The 17,736-nt window shown below is 35.0% G+C and overlaps 2 protein-coding genes across 2 annotated transcripts; both read left to right on the forward strand.

Moving 5' to 3' along the window:
- Positions 1-676: 676 nt before the first annotated feature.
- Positions 677-5,090, forward strand: LOC132555303 (uncharacterized). The gene is made up of 4 exons (XM_060219659.1): positions 677-783; positions 1,562-1,642; positions 3,277-3,383; positions 3,812-5,090. The coding sequence occupies exons 1-4, from the start codon at positions 708-710 to the stop codon at positions 4,040-4,042; spliced, it is 495 nt and encodes a 164-aa protein (XP_060075642.1). The 5' UTR covers positions 677-707; the 3' UTR covers positions 4,043-5,090.
- A 4,833-nt stretch (positions 5,091-9,923) lies between these two features.
- LOC132555321 (uncharacterized) lies at positions 9,924-16,328 on the forward strand. Its single transcript, XM_060219677.1, has 4 exons — positions 9,924-9,990; positions 10,340-10,420; positions 14,645-14,751; positions 16,074-16,328. Exons 1-4 carry the CDS (start codon positions 9,924-9,926, stop codon positions 16,326-16,328), a joined length of 510 nt encoding a protein of 169 aa, XP_060075660.1.
- The last annotated feature ends 1,408 nt before the right edge of the window (positions 16,329-17,736 follow it).

Consider the following 17,736-nt stretch of genomic DNA (forward strand, 5'->3'; position numbering starts at 1 on the left):
CATCATCATCATCATCATCATCATCATCATCATTTCCACTCAACACCACCATCATCATACATACATACTTTACACCTCATCACTATCATCATTCATAATCCATCATCATCATACACACCTAATATTGTCATTCATCCAAGCCTTACACCATCAGCATATTCTTCATTTTCATTGTGTGTGTCCTATTTTTTTTTTTTTTAACTACAAATATTACGGAGGCCATCGTGTTATTTCAGTGCCTCCGTCAGGACTTTAACCGTTATCATTACTCTAGTAAATAACAAAAAATAAAAAATCATCGGAAATGCAACAGTCACGATCAAGGTAATCATTAGTTGGCTTCCTATATTATAAAAAATTAAGAAAAAATATTACAAGATAAAATAATACATAAATAACCGGAGAGAGAGAGAGAGAGAGAGAGAGAGAGAGAGAGAGAGAGAGAGAGAGAGAGAGAGAGAGAGAGAGAGAGAGGGAGAGGGAGGGAGGGAGGGAGAGAGAGAGAAGACGGATCTTCAATATCTTATATTTAATATATCCAACTTGGCTGTCAAGATTGTGAACTTGAATAAAATCAGAATAATACAACGTGACTCAAATCCGGAATTTAGTCCGTCCCGACTCTAATATTATTCAGCTAGGGGTGTAACCCATATATATAGCCGACATAATCATCAGCTGATATCTGCTACACGCTGTACACAAAAATGGCTGCTACAGAAGAAGAGAGGACTGTTCTGATTGCCCAGGATGGCAGTGAATACTCGGACTATGCATTTGATTGTAAGTATTTAATGTAACACGATGTAGATATAGGGTAAACTTTAAACATAGCTGATGTGCAATGTATTTAATACAGTATAAACCAAACACCGGTATCTGGATCGTAAACAAGTCCAGTCCACTAAGCATCATACAGAGTTTTAACTCAGGCAAAAATCTAGTCCGTTATTCATAATACAAGCTTTTTGCATGATGCCTAGTGGACTGGATGTTTTGTCGAGTTGTTTACGTTCCATAAACAGGTGCCCGTAGTATTAACATAGATAAGATAGACTCTACAAATGGTACATGAAAGTGGTCAAGGATAACATCTTCATGTGTCACATGTGTTTATGGTTGTAATATGATAATTTTCGCTTCTGTTTACTGGGACAATGTTTGTTACAACACTATTAGCACAAATTACAGCAAACGCAAGTAATGTTAACTGTACATTGTCGAACTGTTGGTTTTGTGTATGCTTTAATACTGTGACAATGACCTACAAGCCGAGCGGAGATCTAGTAAATGAACTCCGCGTGACCTTTCGCTGTTATATTCAACTTATGAAATGTTTTCCTGCCTTGTATCAACTATTCGAAGGAGCTTTTAAGTGATTATTTCAGTATTTCATATCAATTTATTATAATTTTCACCATAGCTCATTATGCAAAAGATTTACATAAAATCAATGTAGTTTTCCTACACACTCAGTCGATATCTGGTGAGAAAAACAAGTGATGTACGCGTGTTTAAGCATATAATTATTATAAAACACGTCATGTTTCTTGTTTTTAAGGGTACATGGACAACATCCATAAGACGAATGACAAGGTTATATTGCTACACACACCCGAATACCATAATGTTGTAGCGTCACGTACGTATATCAGATATCTTATTGTGTCACCTGGTTAGCTTGATGCGTGTAATTTGTGAAAGAATTTTGTTTCAAATATTGTAATTGGTTGTAAACTCTTACTGCTAAAGCTGAAATGTTTGGTTTACCACATTCCTATTTGACAAACAAAAGTACCACAGAACTTCTCGCTTATAACACTGAAATATTTTATGTATTTAAGATGTGAATTATGAAGCTTACAAGAAAATCATAGTTCCCTAAAGTGACCCTTGTTCACAGAAACACGTGGCTATGAATATATTGTAATAAACAAGCAAGCTGGGAAATCAAACACACACTACATAACTAATACATGAGCACCTGTAAACCTTATCAATAAATGGAAATCTGAGGATAATAAATTCTTACATGATAGTATCTTATTTATAAAACAGTCGTTAACGGTGCAGGGATGAACTGACTGTATGCTCAAAGTACAGCCTTATCATTAGGCACAATACTGTTTCTTATTTTGAATTCTGATAGATTTGTCTCCAAATTACTTTTTAATTATAGAAGACAGCAGCGCATTATAAAGTTATGGCTGTGATAGCTGCATTATATACACAAATTGCAAAATTTGAACAATAACAGTAAGATTTACTGAAACACAATGATAATGTTAATACTTAGGCTTATAAATATCTATCTTGAATGAAATGCTACACATTGAAATTCATGAACAAATATAGTATAGCCACGATTTAAAAGTACGTTAAAATATATTAACTTAAACTCAAATTCAATCAAACTGGGGCAGATATGAACGGAGGAAAGATATACACGGAAACTCATGAAAAAGTACAAGGATAATAAGACCACTGTTCTGGTACAGCGAGCGGCTTCTGCTTCGTCGTTGACACCTGCTAGGAAAATCTTGGCCGATCCAACTAAGTAGTGTCACGTCCTCAAATGAGAACTAGGAATACAACAACGGAACCAACAGGCAAACTAACGAGCATTAAACACGTCCAGCTTCATCACGCACAAAGATATAGAATATCTCTCAATGAGATCATATTGATAACTGTAAAACTTCACAGTAATTTACATTGAAGAACGAGATTAAGTGTATTCTGCTGTGAAAACGATTTTATTTTCATTGTTGGAAGATGATCGTAATTGTTTTAGATTCTGTAAAGACGCGTTTGTTTGTTTGTTTTTTTTCTTAAACTAGATAATTTGGCAAATAACTCGTTTACCAGTTATAATGCTTTAGACAAGCTCCGTGATAACCTAGCATCTTCGGCGTGGCAAAGATATTACTGTTATATAAAAGGATGCTGAAAATGGCTACAGTTTTATAATTTTATCTTTAAATAATAAATAATCTTTACAAGTTTCAATATTCCTCAGAATTTGAGCAATTTAAATGATAGCGACTGATTACTAGTGTGTATGGTAAATTACCAAGTTCATTCTCGTAACTACACACTATATACATAATCACCGAATGCACATTTGCCTGTGTGTTGCCCGCTCCGATAACGAAATTCAAAATTAATTTTGCGTTGATGCTTAATCCATTAACCATTGCGTCTACTCGTCGAAATATTGGCATTAAATTTCAGACACGTTAAGACCGATTATCAAAGTTGTATATTTGTTGACAGCTATGGTTATGGCGGATGTTTCTGTGTTGACTGATATGTGGAAAGATGAGGAGAAGAGAGTTAAGCAATTGCTGGAAACCTTGGGAAGCAAGCTGAAGTCCCGAGGTGTACGTATCACTTAAATCTCCTTAACGAAGTTAAATTGGCATCAGTTTCTGTCTTTATGTCCATCCCTCCTGCCAACAGAAGTGACACCGAAGTAATGTTGTGTACATTCCCGTGAGATATACTTATGAGATATGCCTCTGGGATTAACAGAGTTTGTCAAGTGATCATTATGAAACTGGTTTTAATCCCTGCTAGTTTCAATAAATATAGTGCACGTAAACTGTACATATACATGTCATAGCATATGATTAACTTTGAATTTCAAATATTCTCAGTTTATAAACATTCGAATCTAATTCATTCTTCTTATGACTGACACAAATAATGACATAGTTTCAAACGTATTTCCATAAGTGGTATTGCAACGACACAATACAAGTCTGAATAATGCGGTATGATGTTGTTTTTATGAATAATGTTTTAACAGATTGGCGGTAAAGTTAAAAGCGTTGGCGGACAACCAGGGGAAGTTATTTGTAAGGTTGCCAAAGATGAGGAAGTGTCGCTCATTGTTACCGGAACGAGAGGTTTAGGAACCATCAGGCGGACCTTCATTGGCAGCGTCAGTGATTACGTCATCCATCACGCGCATGTTCCCGTTCTGGTAGCTCGACACAAAGACCATCATCACCATCACCATGGACACCACAACCATTAAAATGTACCTCTGCTTGTAATTGTTATACCAAAGGAAAAGAAAGAAACGTTAATTTTTTATAAGCAAAGCATTTTTTTTAATATTGCATGGGAATTAATGTCTTTCCAACATATTGAAAGTATCATGCATATTGCCAAAATTAATCAATAATTTTTCACATTCCTAATCAAATATTCATTACATATTCTTTATAAGGAAACGCTTTAGATGAAATTTAGATTTTGCTATCACTTTCGTGTTCATCGTATTCTGAAGCATTGACGTGATATGCTTAATTGTTGTGAAGTCCTTAAATCCCAAAGTACCTATATTAATCAGTTTATTAACTAGCCATAGAAAATGTCGAAAAAAATAATTTTAATTCAATCAAAATTGTTGGCACGCTTTAGCAATTGTGATCAGAGGTTTACAAAACCATTAAGAAAAATTGATGAGTGCTGAAAGAATATGTAATAATATCACTTTGTCAGCTAAATGCGCTCATTGTAATAATGTAACGATCTGTTGTATTAAGGAAGATTTACAGCCGAGCTGAATGGTTGTCACCGATGGAGGACTATCTACATGCACGGAAGTACTGAAAATCCGTACAGTTTCATTCTACACAATATGCTAATGTCTTTTACCAGTGTAAATAGAATGGTTTTATCTGTATATCAACTAGGATTAGAATGGTGTAAATGTATCTGAATGAGTAAGACGCGATTAATTTTATGTGTAACAATCCATTTTGTCAACTGTTTATATAATTTGCTAAGTAAAGGCTTTGTTTGCCTTGAACTGTATTTTGATGATATCAAGAGGGCCCAATGTATCTGTTTATTTGATACTAAGCATTGCTTCTTATCTATTTGTGTTATTGTAGAATACTTTTCTAGTATTAAACAATATCACATTAGGGTCTGACATGTAACCTTATCGCCTGGTATCTGTGTTGTTATGGTATTATACACCACAGTATATAAGAATTCATGGCGTCGACTGAAGCAGTGATCACCACACTTTCTTTGTTAATCAGACTTATTGATTAAATGTTACAACAGAATAATAGTGTTTGTTATATATTGTATCCTGTTACAGGTCTGTTTAAGTATCTGTAGATAACATCATGTTACAGGGTTGTTTAAGTATCTGTAGAGAACATCATGTTACAGGAAAAAGAACATCGTGTTACAGGGTTGTTTTAGTATCTGTACATCATGTTACAGGTGTGTTTTAGTATCTGTAGATAACATCATGTTACAGGGTTGTTTTAGTATCTGTAGATAACATCGTGTTACAGGGTTGTTTTAGTATCTGTAGATAACATCATGTTACAGGTGTGTTTTAGTATCTGTAGATACCATCATGTTACAGGTGTGTTTTAGTATCTGTACATCATGTTACAGGGTTGTTTTAGTATCTGTAGAGAACATCATGTTACAGGGTTGTTTTAGTATCTGTAGAGAACATCGTGTTACAGGTGTGTTTTAGTATCTGTAGATAACATCATGTTACAGGTGTGTTTTAGTATCTGTACATCATGTTACAGGGTTGTTTTAGTATCTGTAGAGAACATCATGTTACAGGTGTGTTTTAGTATCTGTAGATAACATCATGTTACAGGTGTGTTTTAGTATCTGTACATCATGTTACAGGGTTGTTTTAGTATCTGTAGAGAACATCATGTTACAGGTGTGTTTTAGTATCTGTAGATAACATCATGTTACATGTTTGTTTTAGTATCTGTAGATAACATCATGTTACAGGTGTGTTTTAGTATCTGTAGATAACATCATGTTACAGGTGTGTTTTAGTATCTGTAGAGAACATCGTGTTACAGGTGTGTTTTAGTATCTGTAGATAACATCGTGTTACAGGTGTGTTTTAGTATCTGTAGAGAACATCATGTTACAGGGTTGTTTTAGTATCTGTAGAGAACATCGTGTTACAGGTGTGTTTTAGTATCTGTAGATAACATCATGTTACAGGTGTGTTTTAGTATCTGTACATCATGTTACAGGGTTGTTTTAGTATCTGTAGAGAACATCATGTTACAGGTGTGTTTTAGTATCTGTAGATAACATCATGTTACAGGTGTGTTTTAGTATCTGTACATCATGTTACAGGGTTGTTTTAGTATCTGTAGAGAACATCATGTTACAGGTGTGTTTTAGTATCTGTAGAGAACATCGTGTTACAGGGTTGTTTTAGTATCTGTAGATAACATCATGTTACAGGGTTGTTTAAGTATCTGTAGAGAACATCATGTTACAGGTGTGTTTTAGTATCTGTAGATAACATCATGTTACAGGTGTGTTTTAGTATCTGTACATCATGTTACAGGGTTGTTTTAGTATCTGTAGAGAACATCATGTTACAGGTGTGTTTTAGTATCTGTAGATAACATCATGTTACAGGTGTGTTTTAGTATCTGTACATCATGTTACAGGGTTGTTTTAGTATCTGTAGAGAACATCATGTTACAGGTGTGTTTTAGTATCTGTAGATAACATCATGTTACAGGTGTGTTTTAGTATCTGTAGAGAACATCGTGTTAAAGGGTTGTTTTAGTATCTGTAGAGAACATCATGTTACAGGGTTGTTTTAGTATCTGTACATCATGTTACAGGGTTGTTTTAGTATCTGTAGAGAACATCGTGTTACAGGGTTGTTTTAGTATCTGTAGATAACATCATGTTACAGGGTTGTTTTAGTATTTGTAGAGAACATCGTGTTACAGGGTTGTTTTAATATCTGTAGAGAACATCATGTTACAGGGTTGTTTTAGTATCTGTAGATAACATCATGTTACAGGTGTGTTTTAGTATCTGTAGAGAACATCATGTTACAGGGTTATTTTAGTATCTGTAGAGAACATCATGTTACAGGGTTGTTTTAGTATCTGTACATCATGTTACAGGGTTGTTTTAGTATCTGTAGATAACATCGTGTTACAGGGTTGTTTTAGTATCTGTAGATAACATCATGTTACAGGGTTGTTTTAGTATCTGTAGATAACATCCTGTTACAGGTGTGTTTTAGTATCTGTAGAGAACATCATGTTACAGGGTTGTTTTAGTATCTGTAGATAACATCATGTTACAGGGTTGTTTTAGTATCTGTAGAGAACATCGTGTTACAGGTGTGTTTTAGTATCTGTAGAGAACATCATGTTACAGGGTTGTTTTAGTATCTGTAGAGAACATCGTGTTACAGGTGTGTTTTAGTATCTGTAGATAACATCATGTTACAGGGTTGTTTTAGTATCTGTACATCATGTTACAGGGTTGTTTTAGTATCTGTAGAGAACATCGTGTTACAGGTGTGTTTTAGTATCTGTAGAGAACATCGTGTTACAAGGTTGTTTTAGTATCTGTAGATAACATCATGTTACAGGGTTGTTTAAGTATCTGTAGAGAACATCATGTTACAGGTGTGTTTTAGTATCTGTAGATAACATCATGTTACAGGTGTGTTTTAGTATCTGTAGAGAACATCGTGTTACAGGTGTGTTTTAGTATCTGTAGAGAACATCATGTTACAGGTGTGTTTTAGTATCTGTAGAGAACATCGTGTTACAGGTGTGTTTTAGTATCTGTAGATAACATCGTGTTACAGGTGTGTTTTAGTATCTGTAGATAACATCATGTTACAGGGTTGTTTTAGTATCTGTAGATAACATCATGTTACAGGGTTGTTTTAGTATCTGTAGAGAACATCGTGTTACAGGTGTGTTTTAGTATCTGTAGATAACATCGTGTTACAGGTGTGTTTTAGTATCTGTAGAGAACATCATGTTACAGGTGTGTTTTAGTATCTGTAGAGAACATCATGTTACAGGTGTGTTTTAGTATCTGTAGAGAACATCATGTTACAGGTTTGTTTTAGTATCTGTACATCCTGTTACAAGGTTGTTTTAGTATCTGTAGAGAACATCGTGTTACAGGTGTGTTTTACTATCTGTAGATAACATCGTGTTACAGGTGTGTTTTAGTGTCTGTAGAGAACAACATTATCATTTGTATGTCCTGAATCAATCGTGGACTTATTTACATTTTGTTTGCTGTTATGATAATACTTACACAAAGGTTTTAAAAACGACTGTGGATTTAGTGTCCACTGTATTCATATTACCAAGACAGGAAACCGAGATTAGAAACAAGTGTAATTATACTCTATGCCCATTCATAAGGCTATTTAAATTAGCACATTTTAATACAAATTTATGGTTAGTTACAGTAGAGCCAAAAATGAATTAAACTGCATCATGCAGCTGTTTCGTCCTTTTGTAGGACTCGTCAGTAATGCTCAGGGTCTAAATTTAAAACCCAGGCGACCGAGGAAAATTCAAATTGATCGCAAGGAAAGGCAAAATGCAGGTGGGGAGGTGCATTCACCCCATAATTCAATAAATCTCGTAATTTTTATAATTTGATTACTTAAGAATAACAATGAGTATATGTGTATATTTTGAAGCGTACGAAGCATGCAGGTTACGGCCAACCAGCTGTGAGTGTATACAGTATACAACCAGCTATCTCAAAGATTATTTAAAAAAAAAACCAATTAAATAGCACTTTCAAATACACCTTTAGAGTTAGATACATTAAAAGCATATAATGAATAAAAATGCATCATACAGCTGATTAGTCGGTCTGGGAAACGTTTTATCTTGATCACAGAGTTAAGGGCAATGTAGCGTTCCTTTAAAAATGATAACAATGCATGTTTTCTCGCTATGCGGATTTATGAGTTGAGAAAGTCACATTGTTTTCAAGATTTTAACAAAGAATACAATGTGAATAGGTGTAGCATGGTTGTCTTATTAATGATCAATACTGTCTATAGACATCAGGATGATTATACCATCAGATCATTAACTATACAGACTTTACTTCTAACCCCACTTTACACTGACTCACTTTAATTGTATGAGTATATACAATGAGATATTCAGCACTATTGTTTTCTATATAAGTCTACACACTCATATATCTTATGACACTACAAATATTATAATCTGAATTAATTGATTCAGCTTCCACTCATGAAATTTCAATTATTACAATACACTGAAATATATTGTATATCGTACACTTGAGATATAAACATAATGTATGTCTGCTTTTGGAACAGTATATAAATTACTCTGACGGTAAACTCTACAAGTATATTGAAGTCTATGATACATAGCCATATCTTCATGGTACGTTAACGACAGTTAGTATGTAAATTTACCTCGAATTATATCAATTATAGCTCAAGTACCTATTACATACAATATAAGTCTGGTTTAAAACAATCAACTTTATTGAAATATCTGCCCTACAAATTTTCGTACATGATACCTTCGTTACCTCGAAGGTTGACAAAAAGTTGCTACGGTGTTTTTTGTTTTGTTTTGGTTTTTTTTTCGAAAGTTCACATTAATTTTGTATATTGAAAGCGTGGATTGACTGATATATTTTTTTTAGTTCAGCGTCGGTGTTACCCTGAAATTGTTCTTTGGACTAGTTTGCGTTTTGTTGCTTAAGAATTTTGATAATCGTTTAAGCGTTGTTTTGTTAATTAGAGCAAGTTTTTGTTTTGTCTTGTTAATCTCAGAACGGTTCTATATATCCACTGATGGGGTGCTAACTCTACCACAACAGACGAATGTTATACTAGATGATTTTTAAATGTTATCTCGGTGTCATCTACCTGATACGGGGTTATAGGTTATAGGTACTAGGTTATAGAGATACGTCCAGGCAACATCGCTTGACGTATAATCAGGATCATATCATTGACCTAGTGTCGATAAGACAAGGTCACTCTCCCGAGAATTTTGAAGAGATAGGTCTGAAAAGTTACGTCTGTGGAGATCTGATTCGGTCACCAGTCAAAAGTGTTTCCCACAATGTCCAAGCCAAGGAAAGTATTGCTAGCCATGGACGGTAGTTCCCACTCTGAGTTTGCCTTTGAATGTAAGTATCTTATTCCTGATATGCCATAACTTACTACATGACTATTATCGTTTGAAAAACACGCGTATTGCACGTGGTAAGATGGCCAGGTCAAAAATCGACAACATACTACTGTCATCATTAAAACGGACGATGCCGGTAATTATCAAAAAAGAATTAGTCATTTTTACAGGAGCACGTGTTAATGCCAAACAATAGAACCGTAATAAGTAATATAATGATAGATTGACCACATCAAGACAATGGTAAACAAGGAAAAAGGATGCCCTTCCAGTCAACAATTAATACTTATGTACTTTCAATGGCGATATCTATTTGAAATGGATTTGATTACCTTGTTTATTTGCAGGGTACATGAGCAACTTGATGAGGCCCAATGATCAACTACTTATAGTCTGTGCAATGGAGCGTCACGATGGCCTGACAAATGGTAGTATAGCTGGAATACCAGTATTTTATATGTTTATTTCGTAAATGATTAGGTTTATATTACATGTCAGTTTTACTGTGTAGATTAGAAATATACATGTTTATGTAATTAAACCTGAAAACATTAACTAGATTATTGTCGTCCTTAACGATTTCACAAAATACAAACTAAGAATGAGATAAAGTAGATCCATATGATGAAGACAACTGAATTACACAGCTGTTTCGTCCTTCTAGGACTCGTCAGTGATGCTACATCATACAACTGTTACGTCCGTCTAGGACTCGTCAGAGATGCTACATCATATAACTGTCTCGTCCTTCTAGGACTCGTCAGTGATGCTACATCATACGGCTGTTTCGTCCTTCTAGGACTTTTAGTGATGCTACATCATACAGCTGTTTCGTCCTTCTAGGACTCGTCACTGATGCTACATCATATATATGTTTCGTCCTTCTAGGACTCGTCAGTGATGTTACATCATACAACTGTTTCGTCCTTTTAGGACTCGTCAGTGATGCTACATCATATAGCTGTTTCGTCCTTCTAGGACTCGTCAGTGATGCTACATCATACAGCTGTTTCGTCCTTCTAGGACTCGTCAGTGATGCTACATCATACAGTTTCGTCCTTCGTCAGTGATGCTACATCATACAGCTGTTTCGTCCTTCTAGGACTTTTAGTGATGCTACATCATACAGCTGTTTCGTCCTTCTAGGACTCGTCAGTGATGCTACATCATACAGCTGTTTCGTCCTTCTAGGACTTTTAGTGATGCTACATCATACAGCTGTTTCGTCCTTCTAGGACTTTTAGTGATGCTACATCATACAGCTGTTTCTAGGACTCGTCAGTGATGTCCTTCTAGGACTCGTCAGTTATGCTACATCATATAGCTGTTTCGTCCTTCTAGGACTCGTCAGTTATGCTACATCATACAGCTGTTTCGTCCTTCTAGGACTCGTTAGTGATGCTACATCATATAAATGTTTCTAGGACCTTCTAGCTGACTCGTCAGTGATGCTACATCATATATACGGCTGTTTCGTCTTTCTAGGACTCTTAGTGATGCTACATCATATAAATGTTTCGACCTTCTAGGACTCGTCAGTGATGCTACATCATACGGCTGTTTCGTCTTTCTAGGACTCTTAGTGATGCTACATCATATAAATGTTTCGACCTTCTAGGACTCGTCAGTGATGCTACATCACACAGCTGTTTCGTCCTTCTAGGACTTTTAGTGATGCTACATCATACAGCTGTTTCGTCCTTCTAGGACTCGTCACTGATGCTACATCATATATATGTTTCGTCCTTTTAGGACTTTTAGTGTTGCTACACCATAAATCTGTTTCGTCCTTCTAGGACTTTTAGTGATGCTACACCATATATCTGTTTCGTCCTTCTAGGACTCGTCAGTGATGCTACATCATACAACTGTTACGTCCGTCTAGGACTCGTCAGAGATGCTACATCATATAACTGTCTCGTCCGTCTAGGACTCGTCAGTGATGCTACATCATACAGCTGTTTCGTCCTTCTAGGACTCGTCAGTGATGCTACATCATACAGCTGTTTCGTCCTTCTAGGACTCGTCAGTGATGCTACATCATACGGCTGTTTCGTCCTTCTAGGACTTTTAGTGATGCTACATCATACAGCTGTTTCGTCCTTCTAGGACTCGTCACTGATGCTACATCATATATACAGACTTTTAGTGTTGCTACACCATAAATCTGTTTCGTCCTTCTAGGACTTTTAGTGATGCTACACCATATATCTGTTTCGTCCTTCTAGGACTCGTTGGTGATGTTACATCATACAGCTGTTGCGTCCATTTAGGACTCGTCAGTGATGCTACATCATACAGCTGTTTCGTCCTTCTAGGACTCTTGGTGATAATCAGAGGTCTGAATTATTGAAACGTTAGAGGTGCCGGTGGAAAATAAATGCTTGTCACAATATATATTTTCACGAAGTAGTATGAGTTATCTTCCCTTTAACGTAAAACGTTGGGTGTGTTACATGTTAACATGTTAAAATCAGCCAAGGCATGGTGTGCTAACTGAACCAGATTTAAATGTTTTTTTAATCATTCGTCCCCAACCTGAATACTTTATGTCTGCTACTAATACCCGAGGTAAAAAATGATTTTCTTCAAAGGTCTTTCGATTTAAATGGCATTGGAAATGGTAAATGATAAAAATGAGATAATTTTCTCCAAACTTCATACATTAAGTCTTGGAATAAGGACACATTGACAGGAGTGAAATATTTTCTGGTGGCTGTCGTTTCGCATATTATTGCCACATGCCAATATCACCTTTTAATACAAATTAGAGATACAGTAAAGAAAAAATCATAAAAAATAACCAACCTGTCAGAAGAGTCATAATCTTGACTCAAATTCAACAAAAAAGGGGGAAAGTAAGCAATTATACTGCTTCATAAAGCTGTTTCCTCCTTCCAGAATTCGTCAGTTATAAATGTACTAGGAGCCTATATTTGTTTAAGCTTCGAAGGTATTCGAGGACAAACTCAAAATCGGTCTAAATTTTAGGTGATTCCTCAATATGGACGTACTAAATCAGTATTACTACGTGATGTCGCAGACTTCTATTAAACCTCTTCTATCTGTTACAAAAAATGTCATCTGAGATAACTATTTATCAAGCGAAATCTGAAAGGGGACGGGTACAGTTGGGTAGGAAATGGATAAGGGAGGTGAATTCTGTATCTATATGTTAATTTGTGACAGGTTTGACTCTAGGGAGTGATATTAAACAAACAACGCCAAGGAAAAATATAGGCCGGTTATGAAAAAAAACTATTTTATTTTATCTTGTCCTTGATTGGGTATATAACGAGTGTCTTAATGTATTTGTAAGGATAATAATTCTTCCCAAATCGAAAATAAGGCATAATATATTTTTGTCTGTAAGTGACAGTGACGCAACAGTTGCTACGGTTATAGTCGTTCACTTAGGAAAGATACACAAGACTCATCTAGAGGAAGAGAACCGTCCTTTGTTTGCTAACAAGAGAGTGGCATCAATCAATGACTTTGGGAAATCTGTTGACACAGGACAAATTGTCTTCTGACACTGATCTAAATATCAAACATATAGCTCAGATAGTCTCTTGTCATAGCGGAAGTGATGGGATGTAGACATGCGCATCAATTTGATGATAAACGAAAGTACATATGGTTGAAACCGATCACGTCCACAGTTATAATAGCTATGCAAACATCACATGAAGAATGGTGTGTAGTTTATTTAATACTCTATAGCTATTATTCAACAGGACATCACTTTCTTACTAGTTCGTGCACGATACACACGTGTTTGCACAATTAATTGAAAGGGATTACAAGTATAGTGTAAAGGGAACAACTACACTGTTTAAAGAGCCCGATCCCCACTACATGTTTGAGCACAGTATCCTCTACGAGTTACTTCCCTTACACTATAAACTAATTTGATCTGTTTTGGCATTTATTGCTAATCTTGGTAATAGGGAAGCTTTCTTAATCTGATTTAATAACACCAAATGTATTTTTCAAAAGATGACATATTTATACTCTTTTTTTCATTGTCTGCAAGTAAATTTACGATAGAACGCAGTTTTCTAATGCTACTTGAGTAAGGTATGGTTTGTAATCAGACATGGGGAAATATTATCATAATGCTATACACTATCATATTTCTTAATATATCACAGATTGCAAAGTACAGAAAATAAAGCAAACACTTATCTATCAAATGGGGAACAACTTAAATAAGATATACTTTTTAAAGGGTTGACAATGATCGTTACAAATTATGATTATATTTTATATCAGGCGAGGTTTCCTTACATTCTGTTTTTGTCTAATTTCAGTAGTTATAACATAAATGGGGTTAAAATTATCATCAAGTCAAATCACAACTGCGCTATATAATGTACATACTTTGAATATTTCAGATATTCATTTAGACCTGATTATACAATTTCGATTCAATAAAGAAAAATGACCTATCTATAATTATGGGATACTGATAAGAGTGGTTTTTTATGAGAAAGAGAAATGCACTAATTCCACAAAAGACACACAAGCGAAAATTACGAATGAAGTCATAGATATAATTCAATTAAAACGTATAACACACCTGATTTATTTATGAAAAGACTTGTGAGTGGTGCAAGGGCCTAATATTGTTCGTTTTGTAATATGGACAGCTCTTGGCAGTGCTGACGTGCAGTCTCTCTGTACTTTACTAGAAGAGGAAGCAGATGAACATAAAAGATTAGTGGAAGTTTTAACAAAGAAATTGGAATCTACAGGGGTAGGTTAATATATATATATCAAGTATCCTTATATCACAGACATGTGTTTTCTGTGTCATTATAGAACATTAAATTTATTCATCATGTCTGGAAAAATAATACTCGCTTATAAAACAATTCATCAGCACACAAATCTAAAAGAGCTAAAAAAAAAAAAAAAAAAACGCAAAAAATTCAAGTAAAAAGATGTGATCTGAAAAAGTAAAGACATATACTTAAATTAGTCATTTGTCACAGCGATTCCGGATAATGTACAAGCCTTAAAATATTATGTTGATAGTTGATATTATCTGTAGGATTTGGAAAAAAAGGTTTTCTCCTCCACAAATATGAAATATCTTTATTATTTTATGTTAAACATTGATTATTCTATAAGTTTCAAAACCGAAAGAAAACAACATGCACATCTTATAATATTCTATAGAAAACGATTTTGTCGTGATATTTAAACTAACGGTTGCTTTGTTCCCGAGAATTAACATGCAATTGAAAAAAAGGAAAACTTCATATGGTATAGTTCCGTATCCTTCTTTTTCATCATATACTTTTGTTCCGACTAAATGTATAACATGACCTAGCACAGGTTTAACCGACGTCATCATATACATCGTGACGTCACAAAAACATACATAGAGTCAGGATATCGCCAATTTCGATTTTTCACGAATGTTTTGCAAGAGTATCTAACTTGTGTGACTATATTTTACATTCGTTTCTATTTCATGTAAAGTTTATGTAACTCATCAATATTTTTTTTTAATTTTACCTCACCAGAAATATTTTATACGTTTCATATCAATGTAAGATCGCTTGTTTAAAGTATTGTTATGAAAAGTATATATGTTTTCAACAATGCAGTATTATCACCCTGTGTCTTCATACTGTCAGAATGTTATGACAGAATGTGTACCTATTTAATGGGATACTTATCACAAATTCAAGAGCATTTCTTCATCACCAGGGATATTTATTCTATTGTTATATTTTATTTATTTATTTTTTTTATTTTTTTGCATCACAACATATTGATTATTAAAATTTTACCGTCATGGTATATATTTATTGTATATTATAACTGATATTGTTATCACAAAACATGTTTTAAAAAGTAATGTTCTAACGCCATATATACGTACTCCAAACTTAAATATAATCATGTCATTGTAGATTTGTTACATATCTACATCATAGACATCATAAATTAAACTAGGTAGATTTACTATTTACTATTACTAAGTGATAAATATCATTATTCACGTATATGGTATTTGATAATGCGATGATGTATACCCGTTAGTTATGATATGTGACTATGTTACAGCTGAAAGGGATGGTGAAAACACAGCTAGGCAAGGCCGGTGAAGTAGTGATCAAACACGCGAACGAAGAGCATGTTGATCACATTATTTGTGGGTCCAGAGGACACGGCAAGATGAGGAGAACACTGATGGGTAGCCATAGTGACTATATTTTACATCACGCACATGTACCCGTGACTGTGTGTCGTCATCCCAAGCACTTACACCTAGAGACAGTTGCCGGCTCGCTGCACTCACTGGACAAAGTCGACGGATGACAGGTTCTTATGAATCAACAGTGTACCCGATAGTTGTCTTTGACATCATAAATGTTTGGATTGTTGAATGCGCAGGACAGGAATAATACATTTCCACTTTGTACAGCAACGACGTACAGAAATATAAAACATGTATATTGTCAGGGAATTCGAGAACCCGAATGAGAAAATAAGAATATGGCGGCACTTATTTTTGTAAAAGTTTGTCAAGTTATTAAAATGATTATTTCGCTATCAGAATACGACAAAAACAGGAAGTCTTTTAAGGATTTTCCATAAACAATAAAAAAAAAAAAAAAAAAACAATTTTATCATTCTTGTTGCTGCGTCCTTTATAGGCTGTCCTTGGTACTTTTTACATGCACGTTTACATTCTTCGGCACATTTTACCAGGACTGTCATTGACTGTCTTCAGTACAGCTTACCAGGACTTTTATTGACTGCCTTCAGTACAGCTTACCTGGACTTTTATTGACTCTCTTCAGTACAGCTTACCAGGACTTTTATTGACCGTCTTCAGTACAACTTACCAGGACTTTTATTGACTGCCTTCAGTACAGCTTACCAGGACTTTTATTGATTGCCTTCAGTACAGCTTACCAGGACTTTTATTGACTGCCTTCAGTACAACTTACCAGGACTTTTATTGACTGTTTTCAGTACAGCTTACCAGGACTTTTATTGTCTGTCTTCAGTACAGCTTACCAGGACTTTTATTGACTGTCTTCAGTACAGCTTACTAGGACTTTTATTGACTGTCTTCAGTACAGCTTACCTGGACTTTTATTGATTGCCTTCAGTACAACTTACCAGGACTTTTATTGACTGCCTTCAGTACAACTTACCTGGACTTTTATTGACTGTCTTCAGTACAGCTTACCTGGACTTTTATTGATTGCCTTCAGTACAGCTCACCAGGACTTTTATTGACTGCCTTCAGTACAACTTACCAGAACTTTTATTGACTGTCTTCAGTACAGCTTACCAGGACTTTTATTGACTGTTTTCAGTACAGCTTACCAGGACTTTTATTGACTGTCTTCAGTACAGCTTACCAGGACTTTTATTGACCGTCTTCAGTACAAGTTACCTGGACTTTTATTGACTCTCTTCAGTACAGCTTACCAGGACTTTTATTGACTGTCTTCAGTACAACTTACCAGGACTTTTATTGACTGTCTTCAGTACAACTTACCAGGACTTTTATTGATTGCCTTCAGTATAGCTTACCAGGACATTTATTGACTCTCTTCAGTACAGCTTACCAGGACTTTTATTGACCGTCTTCAGTATAAGTTACCAGGACTTTTATTGACCGTCTTCAGTACAACTTACCAGGACTTTTATTGACTGTCTTCAGTACAACTTACCAGGACTTTTATTGACTGTCTTCAGTACAGCTTACCTG

This window comes from Ylistrum balloti, unplaced genomic scaffold (genome assembly GCF_031769215.1).
Source record: "Ylistrum balloti isolate Yb309-2 unplaced genomic scaffold, AGI_CSIRO_Ybal_v1 Utg370470, whole genome shotgun sequence".
Taxonomy (NCBI): domain Eukaryota; kingdom Metazoa; phylum Mollusca; class Bivalvia; order Pectinida; family Pectinidae; genus Ylistrum; species Ylistrum balloti.

What these genes read in the sequence shown, in the direction of transcription:
- LOC132555303 (XM_060219659.1), top strand. Translation starts at nt 708, where the DNA reads ATGGCTGCTACAGAAGAAGAGAGGACTGTTCTGATTGCCCAGGATGGC. An exon ending in CCATAATGTTGTAGCGTCAC is followed by an intron (nt 1,643 to 3,276) that starts GTACGTATATCA and finishes ATTTGTTGACAG; the next exon opens with CTATGGTTATGGCGGATGTT. An exon ending in GCAAGCTGAAGTCCCGAGGT is followed by an intron (nt 3,384 to 3,811) that starts GTACGTATCACT and finishes ATGTTTTAACAG; the next exon opens with ATTGGCGGTAAAGTTAAAAG.
- LOC132555321 (XM_060219677.1), top strand. Translation starts at nt 9,924, where the DNA reads ATGTCCAAGCCAAGGAAAGTATTGCTAGCCATGGACGGTAGTTCCCAC. An exon ending in TCACGATGGCCTGACAAATG is followed by an intron (nt 10,421 to 14,644) that starts GTAGTATAGCTG and finishes TAATATGGACAG; the next exon opens with CTCTTGGCAGTGCTGACGTG. An exon ending in AGAAATTGGAATCTACAGGG is followed by an intron (nt 14,752 to 16,073) that starts GTAGGTTAATAT and finishes ACTATGTTACAG; the next exon opens with CTGAAAGGGATGGTGAAAAC.